Source organism: Podarcis melisellensis, assembly GCF_964234715.1.
Source record: "Podarcis melisellensis genome assembly, chromosome: 15".
NCBI lineage: Eukaryota > Metazoa > Chordata > Lepidosauria > Squamata > Lacertidae > Podarcis > Podarcis melisellensis.
This window is the reverse complement of record NC_138532.1, coordinates 29,473,903-29,498,673: the sequence shown is the minus strand read 5'-3', so window position 1 is coordinate 29,498,673 and position 24,771 is coordinate 29,473,903. Positions and strand designations below refer to the sequence as shown.

The 24,771-nt window shown below is 47.5% G+C and overlaps 1 protein-coding gene across 1 annotated transcript in view; it reads right to left on the bottom strand.

Moving 5' to 3' along the window:
- Positions 1-93: 93 nt before the first annotated feature.
- MLXIPL (MLX interacting protein like) overlaps positions 94-24,771 on the bottom strand; it is a 45,509-nt gene continuing 20,831 nt past the window's right edge. The window contains exons 8-17 of the mRNA XM_081889565.1: positions 12,248-12,429; positions 10,611-11,175; positions 9,241-9,314; positions 8,666-8,831; positions 6,814-6,920; positions 5,567-5,686; positions 4,482-4,609; positions 3,773-3,896; positions 2,380-2,509; positions 94-1,732 (exon numbers count right to left, since the gene is read on the bottom strand). Of these exons, the coding sequence (XP_081745691.1) occupies positions 1,611-1,732; positions 2,380-2,509; positions 3,773-3,896; positions 4,482-4,609; positions 5,567-5,686; positions 6,814-6,920; positions 8,666-8,831; positions 9,241-9,314; positions 10,611-11,175; positions 12,248-12,429 (1,718 nt within the window). The 3' untranslated portion in view covers positions 94-1,610. The remainder of the gene's footprint in view (positions 1,733-2,379; positions 2,510-3,772; positions 3,897-4,481; positions 4,610-5,566; positions 5,687-6,813; positions 6,921-8,665; positions 8,832-9,240; positions 9,315-10,610; positions 11,176-12,247; positions 12,430-24,771) is intronic.

The following is a 24,771-nucleotide window of genomic DNA, read 5'->3' as shown; positions in this document are numbered from 1 at the left end:
AGCTCAAAGAAGCTCTTTTCAATCCCAATTGTAAAAAGGGGGGGCACAACTACAGAAAATATAAGCAAATAGATCACATTACAGAATAAACGCAAGCTTTTGCAGAAGTTTTATTGCTGCACTGGGAGGCAGTGTTTCCGCTACGCAGGTGCAAACATGTCCTTGTTACAATAGTGGCTGCTTGTTTCGGATTTGGCACAGCCTGGCACAAGATGGTTCTGATGGTTTCACTTTGAAAGAAGCAGGAGCAGCTGGGATTTATTTCCCTTGGGTGGAGGGTTGAGAATATTTTTGCAGTTTAAACATGGGCTGGAAAAGAGACGCAGGCATGAGCTTAATAAAGGGTCACCAGGGGAGTTTGCTGGCTAGCGGAAGGCAGTTGCTGTATTGTTTAGCAGGTTGGTTGATTCTGGCGCAACTAAATGTGACAGCTAAGTGAGACCTCCATGTTCAGGGGCAGTCTACATTAGAGTTCCATATGCCAGAGATAAAACACTGAGAGAGGGTATGTGCCTAGTGTGCAGGTTTCTGAGAGGCATCTGAGAAAAGAGGGCCCTGAAACCCCCTTTCACTCAGAAATTAGTGAATGCAAAAACGTAACAACAGCGGTTTGGCTAAGTTTCCCTACAAATGAAGAATGAGACCATGTACCCTGTCTGAAAATGTAGGTCTTTCTTCATTTGGGAAAAGCAACCATGTGTGTTCTACCAATATAAGTGGGGTGCCATTGGGATTCCCTTTGGAAAAAAGTCTCCTAAAATGATTGAAATGCGGGCTAAGACACAAGCAGGGGGTTGCTCAGTTGCAACATGGGCACATCTCAGAGGCCTGGGTGGCACTGATGGAGACAGGTGAGATTTGACAGAGGAAAAAGGGCATCTTCCAGAACTCAGTGACTGGGAAAGTGGCACAGTGCCACTGCAGAAGCTGAAGAGTGTCCACTATGTGTGCAGAGAGAAAGCAGACACCAGAAGATCAGAATAGTCCTGCTATATTGAGCCAAAGAGGGCCCATCTAGCCCAGCATCCTGTTCTCACAGTGCCCACCCAGATGCCTCTCCTGGGAAACCCACAAGCAGGAGCACGAGCCCTCTCCTCTCTTGCCATTTCCAGCAACTGGTATTTAACTGTGGAGGCAGAGCATAGCCATCATGGCTAGTAGCCATCAATAGCCCTCCCTCCCAAATTAGTCTAATCCTCTTTAGAGCCATCTAGGTTGGTGGCCATCACTGCTCCCTGCAGGAGCGAGTTCCACACTTGAACGATGCGCTGTGTGAAGAAGTACACAGCCTACATGAGGTCTGGTGGCAAGTCCACTTCCTACATAGGCCAGGATGTGGAGAATGCTGCGGTTGTGGCTTGCGCCGGGTGGTTTTTGAGCTGTGGTCACTAGTAAATTCAGGAAGAAATGGGCACAGAATAGCCTGCCAGGCTGAAGGAGGCTTCCCTTCCAGGAATGGGGGCTGGCCAGCCTGGGGTGTGGGCAATTTCTTCCAGGCTGCTTCTCTCCTCCAAGCCGCTCTGGACAAACAGTTCCTCAGCTGGGATGAGAGATCTTGCTGGTGCTGCTCTAGCCAACGGCCCCTGCTGGAGTCTCACCATCCTCTGGGGCTACGAAGAACCATTGCTGGCTCCTGCCCTTGTCACTGCCTGGGTGGCCTGCTCAGGGATGGCCGCCGGGTTGGTCAGGATCGAGGTGGAAACGCTCAGCTGACGGAGGGAGCTCAGGACGGCTGAAGGAAGAAAAGCAGGCATTAGACCATCAGCAAAGTCATGTAGCTGGATCAAGCCATCGATGCCGAGACAGTGCTTCAGAAGGCATTTAATAAATCAAGTGTAATAATAATAATAATAATAAGTGCAATGACAACAAAAACTTTGCCCCGTCCTCTTTTAAAAACATCAGTGAGCACTTATGAAGAACTCTGTAGCTGGATCAGGTCTAGCCCAGTATCCTGTTCTCAGAGCTGTCCACCTAATGCCCAATAGGAAACCCACAAGCACAACAGAACTCTCCCCTCCTGTGGTTTCCTGGGATTCGGGAGCATCGCTAGCTCCACTTGAGAATGAGTTGATTCCCAACAGAAGCCATTCACACTTTTGGCCTCGCGAGCCAGCACGGAGATAGCTTTCAGAATGTACACACCATTTCCTAGCTTTGCTCAACTGCTCTTTCCTGTGCTATTATTATTATTATTATTATTATTATTATTATTATTATTATGGTGTATATTTTCTACATGGTGCCTCGCTTCGTCCAAGAAGCCTCCTTATCCAGGACACATTGCTGTACTAGGAAGAAGATGGAGACAGTGTTGAAAGACCCAACTGCCATCACCCTCCTGGAGGGAAGGAAGTGGGGGTCACAGAAGCTACTCACTGGGCCGCAGCGCTGGGAGAGAGCAGTACTGATCCAGCCAGGCCAGGGACGTCTGGCCGAGGGTCTCCATGCTGCTTGTGGAGACCATCCCATTGAAGGACTCAAAGAGTGGCCTCATGATGATGCTGAACTGAGAGAGGAGGTGCTGTTAAGGACCAGAAGGGAGTGTGATGAGCTGCCCCACCATCGCCACCTTCTCTTATTTGCACTGTCTCAAAATCCGACCTGTTCACTGTCTGTTGCTGAATTTGGGGGCTATGAGCCACATGACACATCTACCACCCAGGTAGCATTTTCCCTGGAGCTAAAACCCACTTTCACCTAAGCATCAGCAGAACAACAGAATTCTAAAATGATTACATTTTACTGTCGCCTGCAACATGCATTTGACATACCATGTTTATGGGGTTATAGCGGTTCCTTGCTTTCACACCCCACCTCCTGTGTAGATTCCACAACCATGTAAGGACATAAGAATATAGTTATACTCCGCTGGATCCGGCCAATGGCCCATCTAGTCCAGCATCATCTTCTCTCAGTGGCCCAAAGGGAAATCTGCAAGCAGGACACAACCACAAGGGCACTCTCCTCCCCTGCAGTTTCCAGGAATTAGTATTCAGAAGCATTGCTGCCTCTGAATGTGGAGGCAGAACAGAGCCACCATGGCTAGTAGCCATCGATAGCCCTCTCCTCCTCCATGAATTTGTCTAATCCTCTTTTATAGCCATCCAAGTTGTTGTCCATCACTGCCTCTGGTGGAAGGGAGTTCCACAGTTTTAACTATGCATTATGTGAGGACGTACTTTCTTTTATCTGACCTGAACCTTCCAACATGCAGCTTCATTGAAAGTCCACCAGTTCTGGTGTTTTGAGAGAGAGAGAAGAATTTTTCTCTATCCACTTTCTCCATGGATAAGAGGAGACTGAGAGAAGGTATGATAGTCAACTTCAAATATCTAAAAAGCTGTCACATGGAAGATGAAGAAAGCTCCCCCGCTCTGGAGCGTAGGACCCAAACCAAATTGCAAGAAAGAAGATTCCAACTAAATCTTAGGAAGAACTTTCTGATGGTAAGAGCTGTGGAGCAGACTTCCTTGGAGGTTTTTAAGCAGACGTTGAATGACCATCTGTCATGCACGCTTTTGTTGAAATTGCTGCATTGCAGGGGGTTAGACTAGATGACCCTCAGGTGCCTTCCAATTCCACAATCCCATGATTCTATGCCTTGCATCATTTTATAAACTTCTATCATGTTGCCTGCTACTTGACTTTTATCTCAATTATTGATTGCCCCTCCACTGCTGCCTATTTCCAATTAATCCTTACAAAGTACTGTGAAGAGCAGTTGCGATCACAGACACACACACAAACACTCCCCTCCCAAAAAGGATACAACCCAGAACTTCCAATTCTGCAAGGTGCAAGAACGGACGTAGTCATCAAACATGTCCCGCATCTGGTCAAAGCGCTGGCGGGTGATGGGCACCCCCGTGGCAGGCAGCTGCTGCTGGCACAAGCTGCAAAAGGAACCACAAAGAGACAGTTTTACTTTCGGGAAAACGATCTCTGAGATCATCTGCAGGGGCGTCGCTAGTCTTTCCTAAATTGGCAAGGCTTGTTTGACAACAAGGAACAGAGCCTTTCTTGTTGTCAGCCCATTCCTGTGGAACTCTCTGCCACCAGATTCAGCAGGCACCTTCTGTGCTAACTCTTAAAATGCCTGCTGTAAACTTTTCTAAGTCTGCCTGGCCTACGCAGGCAATTAAAAACACATCTTTTCACAATGGTTAACTGATGTCTGTTTTTAACTTTTCAAGTTTTCCTTGTATGGTTTTTATGTCTTTATTGCTGTAAACCGCTTGGTTATATGTTTTTACGGCAAGCAGTATACAAGTATATTTAATAAACAAACAAATAAATCACTAGTGCTCACAAAGTGCTGTGGCTTTGCCCGCATGGTTCGATGTGAACCAGCAAATGGGGCAAAATGGGGCTCACATGAAACAGGGAAGGTCAGGAACTGGCCTGTTGGCCAGATTGGGATCCCCACCCCTGAGAAAAGCCTTGATGTGCCTCCCCCCAAAAACCACATAGAGTCCTACTTGATGGCAGCGTTCAGCTCATCGATCTGATCCCGCAGGTGTTGTGCCTCGTCCTGCAGGGCGGCTCGCTCTTGCTGCAGCTTCCCAATGTACTCAGCCGTCTTCTGCAAGGTGGTGGCTTTGCTGACCTGCACAGCATCGTCAGGTGTGGGGAGGCAGGAGGGAGAAAGCAGGGAAGGCTTAGAGAGGCCGGGTTCATCAAGAGGCCAGAGAGAGCTTCAAGAGCCCTAGCCATTCAATGTTACGGCTGCTGCACCTTTACAGGTGTCACATAACACCAGTTCTGCATTTGTAAGAAATTGGTCTTGCAGTGCGGCTGCACCTACACTATGGAACTCCCTGCCTCTTGACGGCAGGCAGGCACCTTCGCTGTATTCCTTTTGGTGCCCTCTAAAGACATTTTTGTTTAAGCAAGAATGTGGATTAATCTGTTTTGAGTTTGCTGTTGATTTTATCTGTTGAAAGTTGTCTTCCTTGATAATTTCATTGTTTTATCTGTACACTGTAAACTGCTTTGGGATGGTTTCTCTTGCAACCAAGTGGTGTAAAAATCTCATGAAATACAGTGGTACCTTGGGTTAAGTAATTAATTCATTCCAGAGGTCCGTTCTTAACCTGAAACTGTTCTTAACCTGAAGCACCACTTTAGCTAATGGGGCCTCCTGCTGCCGCCGCGCCGCCGGAGCATGATTTCTGTTCTCATCCTGAAGCAAAGTTCTTAACCCGAGGTACTATTTCTGGGTTAGCAGAGTCTGTAACCCAAAGCGTCTGTAACCTGAAGCGTATGTAACCCGAGGTACCACAGTAAGTAAGTAATTAAGTAAGTAAAATACAGAGAATGACTCCATTTCAATGCTGGACATCTGGCTGGCATGCAGAAATTATCTGGTTCAATGCCCGGCACTTTGAGGAGAGATTCCCTGCCTGAAACCTCAGAGAGCTGCTGCCAGTCAGTGTCGACAGTACAGAGCCAGATGAGCCAATGGCCTGACTCTGGATAAGGCAGCTTCCTGTGGTCTTGCGAGCCTCAGGGTGCCCCTCCCTGTCCTGTTTGTCTGTTCCCACCCCAACCCCTTGCCGCTCACCTTGAGGCTGGGCTGGGAGCTCAGGGTGCTGACCAAACTGTGAAGGGTGTCAAAGCCCAGCTTGATGTTGAAACGGCGCTTCTGCTCAGCCGAGATGTGGGTGATCCGGCGGCTCTCAGTCTGTGGAAGAAGAAAGGGCTGTTGCTAGACGGGGGTGGGGTGCAGAAAGCCACTCCTGTTGGACGGTCTTGGAAGGTGGTGGACTGTCCCTCCTCAGATGTTTTTAAGCAGAGGTTGGATGGCCACCTGCCAAGGATGCTTTTGCTGCGATTCCTGCATTGCAGGAGCTAGTAGTAGATGGCCCATGGGGTCCCTTCCAACTCTATGGTTCATATTTAGGTATGCCACGTAAATATCTAAGAGGAGCTTTGGACAGAATGCACACCTGCATTACCAGTGTGCATTGGCAAAGGCCCCAGGTTCAATCTGTGATGGTATCTCCAGGGAGGGCTGGGAAATATTATTATTATTATTATTATTATTATTATTATTATTATTATTAATTTCCCTTTATGTACCACCCTTGATCACAAGATCCCAGGGCAGTGTACAACATTAAGAACAGAGCATGAAAACTAAAAGATAATAAAAAAACAGAATAATGGGCAGAATAATAACAACAACTCCATTTCTTTCTCCCCATTTTTCTTGGAGTAACTTCCGCTAAGGTTTTCAGCATCCCAATGCTGAAAAAGGAAAAAGATACAAAAGTAGACAAAAGAAACAAGCCAGAAGATTAAGTGCCTATACCGAAGGGAATTGACCCATCTGGAAAATATATATATCACTGAATGAGAGGATTGGGAATGTGAATGAGGGAGCCAGGAAGTATGTCTTATAGCTCCCATACTTCCCACGAGGCTAGTGAGAGGAATTAATTCAGGCGACCAACCTTGGAACACAAAACAGAGTCCAAACTGCCACCAAAAGAGTACATTTGTATTACTGTTGTTTATTTTTTGCACTTATGTCCCACCTTTTTCTCCAAGAAGCTCAAGCTCTCCTCTTCCTCATTTAATCCCCACAACCACCTTGCGAGGCAGTGGGTGCCCCCCAAAGTCACCCAGTGAATTTCACAGCCGAGTGGGGATTTGAACCCAGACCCTAGTCCAACACTGCACCACAATGACTCTCTTTTCATTGGGAGGTGACTTGTCATGTTTTCTGCTTTGATCACTACCTGTCCAATGAGATGCAAGCGCTCTTCATCAAATGCATGCACAGACCCCTCTGTTTTGCCCCCTTACCTTGCTTGGCTCTGTCTTGCTCCGACTGCACGAGTAGGGGCTGGGTGAAATCATCCCCTCCACCAGCAGCACTGGGGATCCCTGCCCCGACATCCTCCGGTTACTGCCTGAGGAGGGGGGAGAAAGAGACTCTGCTGTTCTCAATCGCATCTGAGCATGCACAGAGTGCTTCCCCTTCACCACTGACCCACAGCATAGTGGAGGAGGGCAGTGTAGCTCTGGGATATGGGGCTTCTGTTTCGTTTTGTTGAGAGCAGGAAGGTCGGCATTGTCCCCTGAGCATCAGAGGAACTGCTGAATGAGGAAGCAAGATGGGTTGGTGCGTCAGTGCTGCCAAGCCTTCCATCCCATGCTCAGGTCATATATACATGGTCAATAAAACCCTATGTCTTGGTCATTCCCCAAGGGAGCAGTGGGATTACCTGTGGGGAGGGTGCTGGATCTGGGCCCCTCTGAGCGCACTGACCGCTTCTTTACAATTGACCAGGCTAGAGCCTCGAGCGAAACACCTTCCTCGCTTCATATTTAATGTTTTCCTGCTCTTCCAAAGCTATTTCCTTTTATCGTGTTTGTTTCTATTTATGAGTTGTCACCAGCCACGTTCCACACGACGCTGGGAGGGGGGTGGAGCTCATCACGTGCGCATGAAATAACACATGTGACACACACCTGTGACATCACACCTGTCGGGAAGAGGCCCCGAGGCCTGCCAACATCATGGATAGGCCTGATAGGGCCCTCTGCTACCACAGGGAGGTCCGGTGGGACCCAGCCCCTCAAGATTGGGGGGCTCAGCCCCGTCCCCTCATACTGGGGGGGACAGGGACTGAGCTGTCCTCAGCCCCACAGAGTTGGCGCCTATGATCACAAGATTACTGGTAATAGCCAGGGCTTTTATTCAGCTGGAACTCAGTTCCAGCGGCTCTCAGGGGGTGCCAATGCCATTCTAAGAAAACAAGGCATTCATGGTGAGTTTGGGCACCAGTTTTTCCTGGAAAAACAGCACTTGTAATAGCTATTGATTTCCTTATAAATCAGTCACGGTACATCTGCGGTAAGGAAAAGTTTGTGCATGTCTGGTAAGAGGGTAAAGGTGGATGTTTCGTGCTATAAATTTCCTTCACCCGTACACATTTGTTCAGTGCTTTGTTTTCTAAAAAAACACTTAGGGGTACTCTCATTTTGACTCAAGAAAACCACCATTTTATAGTTCCAGTCGGGGGAAATAAATACAGTAAATGGACAAAAGTACACAGATTCACAAAATGGTTAGGAGTATGCGTAACCCTGTGTCCCCTCCAGAAAAAAGGACTGTATTTGTTAGTAAGAAGGCGCAGGAATATTTCTCCTGCAATATTCTTTGCTGAATGTGATTGTGTTACTAACTTCCTCAAACTGCTATTCTGCATAAAGCTGTTTATAGGGTAGGGGGCCCTGGGGGTGAGTTTATGGAACCAAGGGGGCGGTGGCCCCAGAAAGTTTGGGAACCACTTCTGTATCCTAAAGACAGCACAGTCTCCAGTGACTTTCATTCCAGGGAAACTGAACCCAAGGAAAACACAGGAACACCCTGGAGGGTCTCAGAGGTTGTGGGGGGGGGGGCAGGCACCAGTATATGCAAGTCAACACAACTGCCTGCATTTTGGGATCCTTCTTTGGGGGCATGGCTAGGGACTCTCCACAGGCCACAGCCAGGGCCATGAGGAGTCCTCACACACTTCAAAATTGGCCCCTTTTGCTGACTTGCTACAGAATAGACCCTTTACACACAGAGAGACAAACGTATAACCAGAAGTCAATAGAGCTGGAGGGCTGTGCTGGGGGGTGGGGGCGGGGGGAGACTGCCACTAACCACAGACAGGGGTGGGGGAGAGCCGTTCCGTCTTGGGGACGAGCAGGGGTCCCGATGGCAGCGCGGCCGGGCCGGACTGCGAGGGGCTGGAGGCGGGGGACAGCCGAGGGCTGAGCTGGGTCATTCTGGGCAGGAAGTTGGCCGGCTCCTCGCCAAAGGCATTTTGCTACAAAGGAGGACAGAAAGAAATTGTTAGAAGGCACCGGCTCGGTGGCAAGGGTGCCTGCGGAACTCACCACCACAGGATGTTGTGGTGGCCAGCGGCATAAATGACAGGAGTGAGTGGAGGGTGGCTCGGTCAGTTCATAGCCCTCCTGGCAGCAAGAAATGGAGCTTCCAGATTCAGGGAGGGTATAGCTCTGAATACCAAATTCCAGGATCAGTCAACGGGATGGCTATCTCCATTCCGCTTTGCATATGAGCTTCCCAGCCCCGACTGATGGAGGCAGCATGCAGAATTAGATGCACCCTTGGCCTGATTCAGTGGGGTAACAGACCCATCCCTTCCCACCCCGAAGCCAGTTTGGAACCCAGAAAGGAAATGTGGACCCCTGCTATCAACAGTTGACTCCTACCAGAGGTTCAGGCACCGGAGGAGCAACGCTGTGGCTAGGACCAGGCAAAGCCTCTTGAGTTGGCTCTGGTTTAGCTGCAAGAAGGAAGGAAAAATGTGTTGAAGCCAACTAGTTGGGGGACTGTGGCCATCCTCCCCAACCTCCACCCCCTGAGAATTCTGCCTCCCTGTGCCTTAAGGTATGCAGAACAGGTTTTCTAGTGCATATCTAAGAACCTAAGGGATGCGGGTGGCACTGTGGATTAAACCACAGAGCCTAGGACTTGCCAATCAGAAGGTCGGTGGTTCGAATCCCCACAAAGGGGTGAGCTCCCTTTGCTCAGTCCCTGCTCCTGCCAACCTAGCAGTTCAAAAGCACATCAAAAGTGCAAGTAGATAAATAGGTACCACTCTGACAGGAAGGTAAACCGCATTTCTGTGTGCTGCTCTGGTTCGCCAGAAGCGGCTTAGTCATGCTGGCCACATAACCCGGAAGCTGCACGCTGGCTCCCTCAGCCAATAAAGCGAGATGAGCGCCGCAACCCCAGAGTCGGTCACAACTGGACCTAATGGTCAGGGGTCCCTTTACCTTTACCTAAGAACCTAAGAAGGGCAGAAGCAGTGGATCCCGAAGCTGGCCTGTGAGGAAGAATGAGGTTGATAGTGGTACCAGCCAGACTGGGGGCTGGGAGGGGCTGCGGGGGGGGGGGCTTGTACAGCCTCTTCTACCTGTCCCTCTGCATCTCATGCCTAGACCACCACCCATTATTTCTCACTGTGCTGTAGTTTGCAGCGCCACCTGTCTTTGGCCAAGCAAACTGCAGCTTGATGACACACTTACCTTTTTATTATATCTGTGGGCATATCCTTGATTAACTGGAATACTTTTTTTGGTCAATCAGAATTTAGCCTAGTGGTTCCCAAGGTGGGTGGTACTGCCTCCTAGGGAGCAGCGGGAGCTAAGGCAGTGGGAACTAAGAGCCAGGTGGGTGCTAAGAGGCAAGCGGGCAGCCGGGGGCTGGAAGTATAAATGACTTTCAGGTTTTGAAAAGCAGGTATCACTGGATCAAGTTCATCCACTGGGCTGATTTAATCAAACTAAACAGTTTGAGCTGGATTTTGACTAGACGTGCAATTAATTGTTACTGCGTTGAATTTGATTGTGTCACTCTCTTCCTTAGTGATTCAGGCAACCCGCTATTCTATGTAAGGCTTTTTATAGGGTAGGGGGTACTGGGAAGGAGTTGACAGAATCAAGGGGGCAGTGACCCAAAAAAACGTGAGAGAGCTGCTGCTTTAACCAACCAGTCAGTCAAACATTGCAGCCCTGAGCTCTGTGCACGTTAAAGAGCAGAAGGGACCCCTGGAAAAGAAATCCGGCTTTCCCCTTACCTGAGATCAGCAGCTGTGTCAGACACAGATTGGGCATTGCCACAAGTGGAGGTGCTGGGATTCTCGAGGGCCTCTTGGTCTTGGCATTGGCCCCCTTCGCCCTGAGCCGGTCGCTCCCTGACTGTGGCTGCCCCCTACCAGCAGCAAATATGGGGGGACTTTGCACACCAGTGTGTAGTTGTGGGGTGCTGAGAGGAGAGTGGTACCCTGAGGACAGGTCCATGCTGTACCCCGGGACGTTCTGGGAAAAGCAGGGAGTGGAGAGCGATGGGGATGGGGGTCCGGAGAAGAGCGGGGAGGGCGGGTAGTGAAACTTGGGGTTGGGGGCAGGAGGGCGCCCTGGCTCCTGGCTCAGCAGAGGGGCACCGGGCATTGGGGTGGGGCAGTAGGGCCCGTAGGGGTCTAGGCTGAGCCATTTGCCAGGGTACGTATATGGGAACACGGACTTCTGCTTGAGGTCGGGGCCGAGGCTGCTGGGGGGCGTCGAGGAGGGTGGAGCCGACAGGAGGTCATGGCTGAGGAAGGCGCCAGGCGAACCGAGGTGAGCAGGGCACCCGCTGGCTGGCTGTGGGGAGACAGAAAAGGTAGGGAACAGAAGGAGGAGGGTGCAATTTGCTCACTCTCAAAAGAAACTGCAGGAGAGTCATTCAGCAGCTGTTGTCAAGCTTCTTTTTGCAATGCTGCGGACTAGAAGCTTGCAAACCGGAAAAACACAGCAGATTAGGGGGGCCCTGGGATATTAAGGTGCCTCGGGGAGAAAACTCAAACCATTGAAAACGGCAGGAAATTAATGTTATGAATTTGAAGTGGGGGTCAGTCTGGATGATGCCCTGACTTCCTTCCTATTCTTGGGGTCCTGTATCTCTGGGGGACAAGGTATGAGAGCAACCTACAGTGCCGCCTACAGTGGTTGTGGCTGACTAGTTAAGAACAATGAATAGCACAACCAGAGATGTTAATGTGTGATGTGGACCAAATGGGTGGGACTCCCCACCCCCACCCCACCTGCTAGGTAGGAGAGCAAGAACAACAGGAGTCCGTTTGAGCTGAGCTGGAAGCCGACTGGAAGCCAGCTTGCTCTGTGCTGGATCCAAAGCGGAAATTATTGGAAAAACAAGATATGTTGTGGGGTTAATGCTGTGAGCCCCTGCATCCTAGGCTCAGGTTCTACATGTGTAAATAAAACGTCAATCTCTGCTGACTATCATTCAAAGAAAACTGAACTCTGGATGAGTGCTTGGAACTCCTGAAGTCTCTCACTGCTCAGAGATTTGGGTGGCATGTAACAATATAAATAAAGACCAAATCTTGCCGTTTCGCCATGAGGTGGGACAACTCCATCAGCCTGTTTATAGCAGGGCCATCTCACTGGACAGCAAATAGCTCAGCCTCCTGAAGGAAGCCAGACCACCTGTCCATCCCAGGAGTCCACACACACAACAATCCATGCAAATTACCAAAGTCACTCTGCACATGCACAGATAACCCATACCAGCAAGAGGGCTTCATCACCCAGGAACCTCTGCTCAAGCTACGCCTCTGACCAGGGCAGGAATTGTAAGACAAGAAAGCAAAATGGCAGAGCCTAGGGCAGAGCCATCAGCTGGTAAGACCGAGGACAAGCAGAGCTTTCGCACCTGGTGCCGAGGACTGGGCAGGACGGGAGAAGCGGCAGGGCCTGGGGAAAGTAAGGTGTCTGCAGGGCTAGAGAGGAGGGTGGTGCCGGTGGTCCCGAAGAGGGTCTCTGATGCAAAACAGGGCTGGTCCTGATAGTTCAGGGACGTCTGAGCTGGCAGCGGCCGAGGGCTGGAAAAGAAATCTGGGCAGGGGATGAGAAAGAAAGGTCAGAGCAGGCCAGGCAAATGGCTGCACCAAACATGCCATATTTTGCAACGTGATGAAACTGCGCCAATTCCAACAAATGACATTTTTATGTATTTGCATGGAGAGGCCCAATTCATGGAGACAAATTCCTGGAGGAGAGGGCTATCAAGGGCTACTAGCCACAAGGTCTGTGCGTTGCCTCCACAGCTGAAGGCAGGAAATGCTTCTGAACACCAGTTCCTGGAAACCAAAGGAGGGGAAAGTGTTTTTGTGCTCAGATCTTGCTTATGGGTTTCCCAAAGGCATCTATGCCATCTCCATGTCCCCTGGAAACCTTTCAGGCAGGAGGGGGACAAATATCAAGGAAGGCCATGATGTTTATTCTTAAGCCGTGATGATGATCAATTTTCTTTTCTTTTTCTTTTTAAAAAATTGTTAACAAAAAAAAGTGCAAACATAAGGAAAAGAAAGAAAACAGAGCATCAGAAGACTAAACCATAAAGTGTCACAGCCTGGATGGACAGAAATACAAGGATTCAGCACAGCACCAAAGGGATACTAAAGGATTAACTCATACAAAGAGTCCCCCTGCAATTAATACAGATTTATAAAAATAAAAAGATTATCCACCTGTGAGTTTCACCGTTATTGACAATAAAGATTCTATATAGTCTTAAATGAGCCAGATATTTGCATATACAAATAGTGCTGAACAATCATGTGCCTTAATATTTGTATAAGAAATAAAATCATGCATATTATTTTTAAAATGTCATTTGAGCTCTTCCCTTTAGATACTCTTTATGAGATGCACAATTTTCTCTCTCTTAACGAAATGAATGGGGGGGGGGTGCTTCCAAAGAAAGAAAACCAGAGATTTAATTCACCCCCTCCAACCTGCCAGACTCCTTGCTGCATGTAAAGGAACAGGTGAATTTTGTGTAAATTAAGGACAACCAGGAAGTTTTCTTAGGGTGCCCCAGTGTTATCCCAAAGTTTTGGGTGGGGGAAACTGTGCTCCTGCTTGCGCCAGCCCTGCGAGGGGGGCCTCCTCCTGCTGCTGCCACCCATGCTGCCTTCATCCTCTCACCTGGCCAACTACCAGTTTGGACCGGCTATATTTTCAAGCAGCAGCAGCAAGAGTGTCTACAGTTGTGAAACACAAGCATTTTTGCTGCATGGGCAGGCAAGCCCATGTCAGGGCCGCCCACGGGTCACTCAAGCCGCACCCGACACCTTCCGGGGCCCTGACCGCAGCAGGGCGGAGGGCACGGCGTTGCCACATTTGCAAGTCGAACCACCCCAAACATGCAATGCAATCGCCTTCTGCCTTGCACGAGAGCCTGAGGCTGCAGAGGTCAGGGGTCAGCTCCAGCAGGATTCAGTGTTGGTGGATGATGGGAGTTGGAGTCCAGCTGCATCTCTAGAGGGCCACAGGTTCATCATCCCTGATCTAGCCCAATCTCACAGCATCCCTCTGGGGTGCCAGGGAGAGAAAGAACTTTCTCGGCACTTGCAGGGGGCTGGACTGCATGATCCTTTGTGCCCCCTTCCAACTCTACAATTCTATTCTGCTATTCTGCTAGCAATGTCAGAGAATTCTCCTGGAAACACAAAGAGCAGTGAAAATTGCTGCAATCTGAAAATTTGTCTGAGGTCAGGAAGAGAAACCATGCAGTATCGTACAAGCAGTATTCACTATTGTTGATTCCCCCCCCCCCCCAGTGCACAAATGTAAAGTAAATCAGTAATATCGTTTTCTGCATTGTTATGACAACGCCGTTCCATGGGAATTAATCACGCTGATTTCAACCCTTGCAGATAGGGAAACAAATTAATGTAGGTTTTAGCAAAAGCTGAATTGCAGTGGAATGCAAACAGTGCTGGTTGTGATTAATGTTAGTATGGGACAGAAATCACTGCCTCCGGACAGCTGGACATGATACTTGATCTTTGAAGGAGAGTGCAGGGGATTGACATAAGAATGTATGAATATCCCTGCTGATTCAGGCCAGTGGACCACCTAGTCCAGCCTCCTGTTCTCATCCCCCAGATGCCCGAATGGGAAACCCACAAGCAGGACCTGAGCACAAGGGTTCTGGCAACTGGTACTCAGAAGCATTGATGCCTCAAACTGGGGAGGCAGAGCATAGCCATCCTGGCTAGTAACCATCAATAGCCCTCACCTCCATGAATTTGTCTAATCCCCTTTCAAAGCCATCTAGCTTGGGGGCTAACATCGCCTCTTGTGGCAGGGAGTTCCACAGTTTAACTCTGCTCTGCATGGAAAGGTATTTTCTTCTATCCGTCCTGAATCTTCCAATGTTCAGCTTCATCGCTTGTCCTTAAGTTCTAGAGAGAAAAACTTCTCCCTCTCTGCTTTCTCCCTGCCGTGCATAGTTTTGTAAACTTCTATCATGTTGTCTCTTACAGTGGTACCACGGGTTGAGAACTTAATTCGTTCTGGAGGTCCGTTCTCAACATGAAACTGTTCTTAATCTGAAGTTCCACTTTAGCTAATGGGGCCTCCCACTGCCGCCCCGCTGCCACTGCACGATTTCTGTTCTCATCCTGAAGCAAAGTTCTTAACCCGAGGTACTATTTCTGGGTTAGGGGAATCTGTAACCTGAAGCGTCTGTAACCCGAGGTACCACTGTACATACCTTTTCTCTAAGCTAAAACGTCCCAAACGCGGCAACCTTTGCTCATGATCATTCTGGAAGCCCTTTTATCAATATTTTCCAACTCTGCAGTGTGCTTTTTGAGGTGAAGCAACCAGAACCAGAACACACACTATTCCAGATGTGGTCACAGGGGTCTTCTTCTGTGTGCGAAGAAGGTGCTCTGTGCCACCGAGTGAGGCCTCTTCCCCGTGAATTCAGGCAGGCTTCGTTGGGGCGGGGGTATGAATTGAGCTATATCCTTCCCCTGCTAGTGGTGGGGAGGCCATGAGTTCAGGTCACATCCTAGCACCAAGTTACCTAATTTGTACTTTCTGAACCAGCCGCCTTTTGAAATATGCACACCTTTGAATTCTGCGATGCAGAATTCTCCAACCAACATTTTTTTAAAAAAAAAATGCTTCAAAAGTGTAAATTAGGGGAAAGCATGTTCAAAAGCACTTACATTCATTGAAGTAATGCATGCAAAATGAATTAGGGAAAGTTGTTTGCAAGAATGTGCATAAGAAAATAATTGAAACTGCCAATATAGTGCAACTGCATTTGAAATACTGCTCCCCTCCCCTCAAAAACAATGATATTGTAGAGCTAGAAAAAACTTCAGGAAAGGGCCACTAAAATAGTCAAGGGGGTGGAGCAGCCCCCTTGCAATATTCGGGACTTTTCAATTTAGAGAAATGGCAAATGTGAGGTGACATGGTGGACGTTTGTAAAATTATTCCTGGCATGGAGAAAGTGGATATAGAAGAGTTTTTCTCCCCCTCTCAAACATAAAATAATAAAAATATAATCCTTTTAAAGACATTTTTTAAAAAAAGATAGGTGTGCAATAGCCCTGAGTCAGCTTGGAAACGTACGAGCCCCTCAGTGGGTGGGTGCGGTTTCTCCCTTCCAGGTCTCCCTCCCTGCCCTCTTGCGCTCGCCTTGCGTGCAGCCTGTGGCTAACCACATCCCGTGGCCTTCCCGAATCCGAGCCCCGTGACCCTGCCGTGCCCCCCCTCTCCCTTCCTGCCCCTGCCCCTGCGCCGCAACCCTCTCGCTTCCTCAGAGTCAGACGACCCCCAAACTGCTGCGGCGGCACTTTCAGGGCTCCTGCGAAGGGACACACATCCAACACGGGCTTGTTTTCTTCCTCATTCCGGAGTGGAAAATTCGCAAACCGCAACCCCACATCAACCCCTCTGTGGCGTTTCTTTCCACCGCCTTTGCTTGGGCTCCTTGACCCATTTCAAGTCCTGACCTTTAAACACAAAGTCACCCATTTAAAACCCTTTTGGGGTTTTTTAGCCACTTGCCAACAACTGATCGCGCCTGCACGAGTAAAAACTAATTGCCCCTTATTTTGTCATTTATCAGTTTCACACAATTTATGCACTGCTTGATTGTGGAAAAAAGAGAATTTTTACCGGTAAATCTCAAAACGGTTTTCAAAAAGGAAAAAAACAATAACATTCTCCCTAAGAAAAATGGGCAATGGTAATTTAGGGCTTTCAAAAAGTTGAAATAACAATAGACTAAAAACTAAGGCTTGCATCAACTTTCTAAACATCTGCGTAGGCTTGTATAGAATTCCCCCCCCCCCGCCCCCAGGCACCAGAACGAGTCTTGTGAAGGTACCTGCCTGATATCAATAAGCAGAGAGTTCTGTTTTTTTAATATTTATTTATACAACAAGAAAAAAACACACACACAAAAACACAAATACCAAATTACACACAAATTACAAAAATAACCATAGACACATAATTTTCTTGGCAAACAATAAAACATCTATTGGTCTTAACACTAAAGACCCAACTTCCCGTCTATTCCATATTTCAAATTCATATTACTTATTGCCAATACACATTTTTTTCATAATTAAACTTATTCTCAATAAATCTAATTTCTTCTATCTACCTAGCAACTATTACTGAAGTTCCTCGAATGCTGCAACAGAATTTAAACTACTATATTTCTTTTTCAGATATTCTTTGAAAACCTCCCATTTAGAAACAAATTCCTGTTTTGATTTATTCTTTATTTTTTCTGATAAACCATCTAATTCGGCATATTCTGTCAGCTTTTGGATCCAATCTTGTATAGAGGGGATTTCATTACTCTTCCATTTTGCTGCGATCAAAACTCTTGCTGCCGCCGTCGCATATAAAAAGATACTCTTCCTCTTTTGTGGAATATCCAAATCTGTTATTCCCAGGAGGTAGGCCTCTGGTTTTTTATTGAAAGAGATCTTTAGCATTTTTTGCAGTTGTGCATGTATATACTCTCCCAAAATACCTGTATTTTCCTACATGTCCACCACATATGGTAGAATGTTCCTGAGTCTCCGCATCTCCAACAATTACTTGCACATTTTTATACATTTTTGAAAGTTTCCATGGTGTTAGATACCATCGATGTTGCATTTTTTGAAAGTTCTCTCTAATCGTGTAACAGTTTGTGAATTTCCAATTGATCTTCCATAAATTTTCCCATTGGGCCATGGTTATTGAATGGCCAAAATCCTGGGACCACCTCACCATTGCCACTGTTACCTCCTCCTCCTTGACTGTCCAGTCAAGGAGGAGTCAGTAAGTTTTGGAAAGAGTTTTTCTTTTAGAATTTACAAAATCAGATTCGAATCAGGAAATTTCTACTGAGAACCCCTTTTGTTTGTTAGATTTAATTTTTTTAAATAACTGATGGTATTGGAACCAGTCTGAAATGTGTTCTCTTATTTCCTCAATTTTAAAAAAAATTTATTTGGTTATCTTCATTTTTTAGAAGTATTTTATATGTTGGCCAGCTTTCCTGAGTATTTTTCCGTTTTACTGCTATGGCTTCTACTGGAGAAGTCCGCCACGGAACTTTAGGCTCCATCAGGTCTTTATATTTTCCCCATACAGCAAAGAGTGACTTTCTTATTATATGGTTGGTAAATTTTTTATGAATTTTCGCTTTTCCATATATTAGGTAGGCGTGCCATCCCCAACGGTTGTCAAAACCTTCCAGGTTCAGGAGGTCCGGATCCTGCAACGTGCACCAATCTTTTAGCCAGGTGAAACAGGCTGCCTTGTAGTAAAGTTTTAGGTCGGGTAGGGAAAAGCCTCCTCTCTCTTTTATGTCTATTAAGATCAGGTGTTTAATCCTAGGTTCTCTTTGCCATATCTTGAGACAACCTGCTTCAGCCAGTATTGGAATCATTTGAAATAAAAAGATTAATTTTGGAAGCACATTCATCTTTATAATGGAAATCCTACCCAGAAATGTTAATTTTAGTTTACTCCAGGTTACCAAGTTTTTTCTAATCTCTAGCCAAGTTTTGGTGTAATTATCCTGAAATAAGTTTATGTTCTTGGGGGTGATCCAAATCTCTTCCCTTTAGAAGAGATTTTCAGGCCCAATATTTTTTCTAAGTCGTCCTTTTCTTCTGTGGTTATATTTTTAACAAGCATTTTTGTTTTTGTTATATTCAGCTTAAAGCCTGCCACTTCTCCAAATTCTTTAATCAGTTCCAGCACTCTTTTCAGACTTTCTTTAGGGTTTTCAGTCATAACAAGTAGATCGTCCGCGAAAGATTTATTTTATATGTTTTGTTTCCCAGAGTGATGCCTTTAACAAGCTGATCCCTTCTTATCTGATTGTTCAAGACTTCCATCACCAAGATAAATATCAGTGGAGACAGTGGGCAGCCCTGTCTGGTTCCCTTGTTTATTTTGCACTTCTCAGTAATTCTAAAGTGTAGGAACTTACCATATTTTTTGCTCTATAATACTCACTTTTTCCCTCCTAAAAAGTAAGGGGAAATGTGTGTGCGTCTAATGGAGCGAATGCAGGCTGTGCAGCTATCACAGAAGCCAGAACAGCAAGAGGGATTGCTGGTTTCACTGTGCAGTGATCCCTCTTGCTGTTCTGGCTTCTGAGATTCAGAATATTTTTTTTTCTTGTTTTCCTCCTCCAAAAACTAGGTGCATCTTGTGGTCTGGTGCGTCTTAGAGGGCAAAAAATACGGTAACTGATTTACTGACACAGTCCTTTGCACAGTTCCCTGCTGGGCCTCCTAGCACAGGCCTGCAGCAAAGGTTGCAGGCCAATGTTAGGTGGCCTACTAAAGGGAGACAAAGGAAACGGAGGACGAAATTGCTAAGCTTCCTGCATTGCAGGGGGTGGACTAGATGAGCCTCAAGGTCCCTTTCAACTCTACACTTCTATGATTCTATGACTATGGCAGCTGATTTGCCTTTAAGTGGGCAGTGCAGTCAGCCCCTCGTGCCCGGGGACAAAGGCAAATGCAAAGTGCTGCAGAAATGCGGTGAAGTGAACCCAAGACCGGGAAAATGAGAGAAACTGAAATTGACTGATTTGTCTGTTCCTGCTCCCAGCCCCTCCAAAAATAACTCCCCTCCATAACACACAATATGCCTTCCTAAACACACACACACTCAGGCATCCTGGGCCAAGCCATTTCCCCTTTTTGTCACCCCATCAAACAGACGCGCCCCCCCCCCAACACACCTCCCCTCCAGCACATTTACTACAGCCCTCATTGCTTCATGCAAACACAACACCGCCTATGCGGTTTTCTCCTCCACCCCCTCCTTACACCAAAATATCCACATATATAACTTCTCTCTTCCTTTCCACTGCAACTTCCCCTTTGCATGTAAACACCAGATCATCAGCATTTGCCTTTTTTTCAAAGAGCTGTAGTAGCACACATAAATAAACCACCACGCTCTCCCGTTCCTGCCAATTGCTTCCTTGCACAACAGCCCTGCAAGGTAGGGATTCTCTGAGCCTACAGAATGTGCCTAGTTCCATGTTTGCAAGCAGGAAATGTACCTTGAGCCCTCAAATGCCACCGTAAGAAAGCCCCAGCATTCATCCCTTAGGAACACATTAAGCTTCCTGCATCCCCACCCCACAATGAGTTAGACCATTGGGAGTCCATCTAGCTCAGTATTTCCTGCACTGGCTGGCAGCAGCGCTCTCGGATTTCAAGCAGGGCTCTTTGCTTGGGTGTCTGTGGGATTCTTTTCCCCCAGTGGGGATTCAAAGGGAAAGTGAAAGCTGGGAGCAGGCTGCTTTCTCCTCCAGAAAGAACCGTGCATGGACATTTTGCCTCATCTCTCACATTCTACAAACACTAGGGGGGAAATTATCTTTAACAAATAATAATAACAGCTGGGAATCTTGGACTAAGACCTGGGAGGCCGGGGGGTCAAATCCCCACTCAGCAATGACCTTAGGGGCCAATCACTGCCTCTCAGCCTAACCTACCTCACAGGGTTGTTGTGGGGATTAAATGGGAGAAGAGAACTACCGTATGTATGCCACTTCCAGTTCCTTGGAAGGACAAAAGATGGGATAGAAACGTAATAAAGAAACAATAAATACAGGCCAAACCTGCAGAGTACTTTGCTATTGATTTTAGCTCATGTGCTAAAATGTGGGACAGAATGCACTGGTATGGGTTTGGGGAGTCAGTCTGGATGATGCCCTGAGTCCCTCTCAATTCTTGGGGTCCTGGACCCAGTGAAGGTCAGAATCTACCAGAGGAGATTGTTGAACTGGTCCCTCGGTAAGAGAGGGACCTTGGCTGGCCTCTTCAGTGTCCTTATCAGCATCCCAAAAGAAGGAGCTCTGTTGCAAGAGCAACCACTAAGTGATGGGACCCTGCAGGCGAATGGGTGGGGCTTTCCTTCACTCCCTCACCTAGTTGCTAGGTAGGAGAGCAATAGCTAGTAAGATGCATATGAACTGAGCTGAAAGCAGCCTGGAAGCTGGATACACAGAGACCTGCTTGTTCTGTGCTGCATCAAAAGCTGTGACTAATGGAGAAGCAAGATCTGTTGGGGTGTTGATGCTGTGAGCCCCTCCATCCTGTGCTCAGGTTGTACAGATGTGCAAATAAAACCATATATCCTAAAGATACCACAGTCTCCTCTGACTTTCATCCCAATGAAACCAAGCCTATGTAAGCAGCTGGATTCTCTCAGCACTCAGAAATTGGTGTGGCCAAAAACTGGTGTACTCTGGAGCCAAAAGAAACAAAACCACCAGAAATTGGTGTGGCATTCAGCAGTATTTTAAAATACTCTTATAAGTCACCACAAAACTAATTCTAATAGTAGGTGACTAAGAAATTAATGGATTGATTAAATAATAAGCCTCATCTTTAGTCCCACGCCACATACAAATAAGCAAAACGAGAGAACTTTGTCTATCATGGAGAGAGCAGAGATTTCATGGCACCGCAACTTCCAAGCTGGATTGCGCCATGCCCCAAATTACAGCTCAGGCAGCCGCCTCTCAAGTTTCCATTCCGATCACGAGTTTGAATCCTCTTCTTGCATCAGCCAAGATGTTAAAAGAGAGACTAAAGCAACCTCTTGGCTTTATAAAACGTGTGTGGTGGGGGATGCACACGTTAAGATTAAGCCACAGAAGGCCCTGCCCTACCCCGATTTGCAAAAAGCAGGTATGGAAAATCGTCACCGGGTTATATTAACACCGAGAGGGAGGCAACTGGGAACTGGCACAGAAGCAAGGCAACTCACAATTTGTGGTAGCACCCCAACTCTGGAGTGTGTCCCCTCCTCAAAACCACATGTGTCATTGCCAACATTACAATCTTTTTGGCACCAGGTTAAAGCCTCCCAATTTGCCCAGCCAGGGCAAAAGTGATTTTAGCTGGAATTCTTATGTTAAGAATGTGAACAGAGCCTGCTGGATCAGGCCAATGGCCTACCCACTATCCTGTTCTTATAGTGGCTGACCAGATGTCTCAGTGGGAAGCAGGATTCGAGCAAAAGGGAACCCTTGTATTCAGAGACAAGGCTGCTTCTGACCGTGAAGGCAGAGCATAGCCAGCACGGATACTAGCCTTCAATAGCCCTCTCCTCCTCCTCCTCCATGAATTTGTCCAATCCTCTTTTAAAGCCGTCCAAGTTGGTGGCCATCACTGCCTCCAGTGGGAGGGAGTTCCATAGTTTAACTCTGCGCTGAATGAAGAAGGGTTTTCTTTTGTCTGTCCTGAATCTCCCAATGCTCAGCTTATATCCAGGAGGAGAGAGGAAGGAAAATATTAGTCCTCTCTCCATGACATGCATAATTTTATAAACTTCTATTGTGTCACAGTGTAGTGCGGTGTTTAGAGTGTTGGACTAGGACCTGGGAGTTCAGGGTTAAAATCCCTGCTCAGCCATGAAATTCACTAGGTGGCCTTGACGGGGGGCTGTCGCTGTCTTTTCTCAGCCTAACCTACCTCACAAGATTGTTGTGGGGATAAACTGAGGTTGAGAATAATGTCCACCACCTTGAACTCCTTGGAGAAAAAGGTGGGATAGAAATACAGTAAACAAACACATGCCTTTTCTCGAAACTAAAACGTCCCTGACATGCAAGAATAAGGAATAAAATGTGGTGATAACATATTCACCAGACCCACACAGGTGATCAGGTGACTGCCAGGTACACAGAAGAGCTTGGCAAGCCTTTAGTACAGCTCTGGTTGGCACCTGTGGCCCTCTAGATTTCGTGGGGAGACCCCTCAAACTCCCAGCATGGCCAGTGGTTAGAGATGATGGGTGTTGGACTCCAGTAGCATCTGGAGCGGTGACCCCCAAACCTCCTTGGACCTGGAGCATATCTGGTAATCTAAGAGGCTATTATGGGTACCAAACACAGGTACCAAACACACAGACATGCCCATTTTACAGAAGAAAAACTGACGGCGGTCAGAATTACTCCCAAATCAGACAAAACTCAACCAAAATGAAACACAGACAAGAGAAGCGGGCAACTATACCTGACAACAACCCCGCCCCAAAGGTTTGATCCCCCAAAGCATGCCGGGAGGGACACAACTCTCTGAAAGTGTGACCGGCTTTCCAACTGCCCTCAGCTCCTGAGCCTTTCACTGCGGCCTCCTGGGCAACAACTGGGAGAGAATGCTTTTCAAGGAGCAGAGCTGGAGCCGACCGTAGCGTTAGGTAAAATGGAGCAGGTTGTTCCGGCAAGAATGCTGGGCAATGGTGGCGTGGGCAGGGCCCATCCTGCCTTTAAGTCAGCAGCAAAGTCTCTCAGGCCTTTGCCAGGTTGACCCAAAGCAACGGATTCAAGTGGCCAGGAGATTCTAGCTAAACATAAGGAAGAGTTTTCTGTCAATAAGAGCTATGTAACCATGGAACGCTCCTTCACTGGAGATTTTTAAGCAGAGGCTGGATGGCCATGGGTCAGGGATTCTTGAGCTGTGATTCTCCCTTCCAACTCTACCTTCCTCTGATTCCCACTGCCAGCCGCTCTGGGATTCAGTGAGGGAGGGTGGCCAGAGAGCAGGGGGCCGACTGCAAGCGAGATTAGGCAGTTCCCCACCCCCTTACCCACCCCCTGCCCCCCACCCCAGTCTCCTACCTGCAGAAGGGGTCCACCCGCGGTCGGTTACCATCCCTAGGGTGGTCTGCCACGGACCTGCCATGGGGACTTCTACATATGGCTCAGGTTCCTTCTCCAGCCTCGGTTCCTCATTCACGCTGCCCTTTGATTGACAGGCAGGAGCCCAGGAAGCCTCTGGCTGGCTGGGGACAGAGGTGGTGACCTTACCCCCAAGCCCATTGCAACAGCCCTCCGTGGGGCTGGCCCAAGTGCCTTGCTTGGACTTCCCTCCACCCACCCAAGCCATGCAACCTCTTAGAGCATCTGGAAGCAGGATGGAGGTTTTCTCAGCCTTCCACAAGAATGTGAGAAGAGCCCTGCTGGATCAGGCCAGTGGCCCACCTAGTCCAGCATCCTGTTCTCACAGTGGCCAACCAGATGCCTGTGGGAAATCAGCAAGCAGGATTCGAGCCCTCTCGCCTCCTTCTGTTTCCAGCAAATGGCATTCAGGAGCATTACAGCCTCTGACCCGTATAAACAAAAATGACTATTGATAACCCTCTTCTCCAATTATCTTTTAAAGCCATCTAAGTTAGCAGCCATCACTGCCTCCTGTGAGAGCGGGTTGCATAGTTTAACTCTGATCTGCATGAAAAAAGAACTTTTTTCTGTTTGTCCTGAATTTTCCATCCTTCAGCTTCATGGCTTGTCCACAAATTCTAGTGTTAGGAGAGAGGCAGGGGAAAAAAACCTCTATCCACTTTCTCTATGCCACGCATAATTTTATAAACTTCAGATCCTCTTGGTGTCCCTATTTTCCAGGGACAGTCTTGAATTTACAGAAGCTGTCCCGGTTTTTTGATTTGATACTGGAATGTCCCGCTTTTCCTTAGTACATCCCTATTTTCATCAGAGGGTACAGAGTTATGTGAGCCCCGAGCCAAGGAGATAAGCAACTATACAACCATGAGAAGACACCTGAAGGCAGTTTTTAAATGTATAATGCTTTATTATGTTTTTTTATATGCTGGAAGCCACCTAGAGTGGCAGGGATAACCTAGTGTGATGGGCTGGGTATAAATAATAAAATTATTATCATTATCGAATAGGATGTCCCTGTTTTCATTGGAGAAATGTTGGAGGGTATGAAACTTCTATCATGTGGCCTCTTAATTCACCTCTTAACTCTTGTTTTCTCTAAACTGAAACATCCCAAACACTTTTCTACACCTTTTTCAACTCTAATTTTGGAGGGATGTGAACCGAACTCCAGGAGTTTGCAAAGGAGTCCAGCACTTCAG